This window comes from Myotis brandtii, unplaced genomic scaffold, assembly GCF_000412655.1.
Source record: "Myotis brandtii unplaced genomic scaffold, ASM41265v1 scaffold421, whole genome shotgun sequence".
Classification (NCBI taxonomy): domain Eukaryota; kingdom Metazoa; phylum Chordata; class Mammalia; order Chiroptera; family Vespertilionidae; genus Myotis; species Myotis brandtii.
The window spans coordinates 2,636,533-2,638,358 of NW_005366140.1; the positions used below are offsets into that span (position 1 = coordinate 2,636,533).

The 1,826-nt window shown below is 48.2% G+C and overlaps 1 protein-coding gene across 1 annotated transcript; it reads left to right on the forward strand.

Moving 5' to 3' along the window:
- The first annotated feature begins 453 nt into the window (after nucleotides 1–453).
- On the forward strand, nucleotides 454–1,826 carry NXNL1 (nucleoredoxin-like 1). Its single transcript, XM_014545789.1, has one exon. It carries the CDS (start codon nucleotides 1,490–1,492, stop codon nucleotides 1,817–1,819), a length of 330 nt encoding a protein of 109 aa, XP_014401275.1. The 5' UTR covers nucleotides 454–1,489; the 3' UTR covers nucleotides 1,820–1,826.

Consider the following 1,826-nt stretch of genomic DNA (forward strand, 5'->3'; position numbering starts at 1 on the left):
TGGGGGTTTTTTGTTTGTTTGTTTGTTTGTTTGTTTTAAATATATTTTATTGATTTTTTTTACAGAGAAGAAGGGAGAGGGATAGAGAGTTAGAAACATACTGATGTTTCTATCCCTGTCTCCCTCTCCCCTCCCTCTCTGAAATCAATAAAAACATATTAAAAAAAGAAAACTCTGCCTTTATTTAAAAAAATTAAATTAAAAAAATTAAATAAAAAGGAATGACACATGGTTGTCGCAAGGTAGTTTTACTTACTTGCAGCAAGTAACGGGGACAGGGGATTCATATCCGAAGCTGGTCTCCCCTAAGGAAGGCTTAGCCATTGGTTGGGGTTTTTTTTAAAAATATGTTTTTATTGATTTCAGAGAGGTAGGGAGAGGGAGAGCAAGATAGAAACATCAATGGATTGAGCCCGCAACCTGGACATGTGCCCAGACCGGGAATCGAACCATGGCCTCTTGGTTCATAGGTGGACCAACGCTAACCACTGAGCACACCAGTTAGGCAAGGCTTAGCCATTGTTTATATACACTATTTGGTTAATCACACATTGATTTCTTCTTTGCAATTGGCTACAATGATCTGGTTGGGTTCTTGTCAAGCTCATCCTGTTTCCAGCTGCCTGCAAAACACTGTGCTACATTTTAACATTTAGTGTAAGGCTTAGAGCTGCCCAGACCTTGAGACCCTTGTCCTGTCTAATACTTGGAGCATCTGGAGGAAGCATTCCAAGAGAGTGACAGCGGGAGGTGAGAGTAACCCTGTAAACTCACACCTTCTGCCACGTTCTGTTGAGCGAAACAAGTCACAAGCCAGCCTGGATCCAAGGAGAGGGGAACTGGTTTCCCTCTCTTGATGGAGGGGCTGCAAAATACGGTGGCCATGATGTTCAACCCTGCACATCAGGGGACCTTAAGGTGGACTGTCCAGTCAGAATTCAGGGGGGAAGTCATCTTTATTTCCATGAACTTCTCACCAGAATCTAGCAAGCCTCTCAAGCCTGTCACAGCAGGCACCGGCCGGTCCTGTGACCCCTTCACCCGTGGAAACCCAAGATAATTTCACATCACATCCTGGTCACGGCAGACACCTCAAAATACCACTGATGCTCATCTCCACTTGGAGATGGCAGTGATTAGTAGAGCCCTGGTGAATCGGGATTACTTAATGTGCTCATGAAGAAGCATGTGTTTTTACATCGCATAAGGAAAAGGTCTCATACCTTATGTCAGTCTGACGGGCTTCCTTTGCAGTCCTGCGCATTTTTAAAATGCATTTGCAGTTATGCCTTGAGAAAGGGCCCTAGAAACTGCCCTCCGCCCTGGGAGGCTCTGCAGAATCAGGTCAGACTCAGGTCATGGCTTAGGCAGATTAGCAAGGCCCTAAACTGACCTCTTAAAGATCCCTAATCCTGGGACAGCAGCCAGCCAGCAGGCTGAGGGCCACACAGGTCCCTGCACCCTTTCCCAGGCCCTAGCCAGGGCTGCCATGGCCTCCCTATTCTCTGGTCGAGTTCTGATCCGAAACAACAGTGACCAGGACGAACTGGATACAGAGGCAGAGCTCAGCCGCAGGCTGGACAACCGACTGGTGCTGCTGTTCTTTGGCGCTGGGTCCTGCCCCCAGTGCCAGGCCTTTGCACCGATTCTCAGGGACTTCTTCATTCGGCTCACCGATGAGTTCTATGTGCTGCGGGCAGCCCAGCTGGCCTTGGTGTATGTGTCTCAGGACACCACAGAGGAGCAACAGGACCTGTTCCTCAAGGACATGCCCAAGAAGTGGCTCTTCCTGCCCTTCGAGGATGACCTGAGGAGGTGAGGTGGGA

Excerpts from the sequence above, each read along its gene's own strand:
- NXNL1 (XM_014545789.1), top strand. The coding sequence starts at position 1,490 with ATGGCCTCCCTATTCTCTGGTCGAGTTCTGATCCGAAACAACAGTGAC.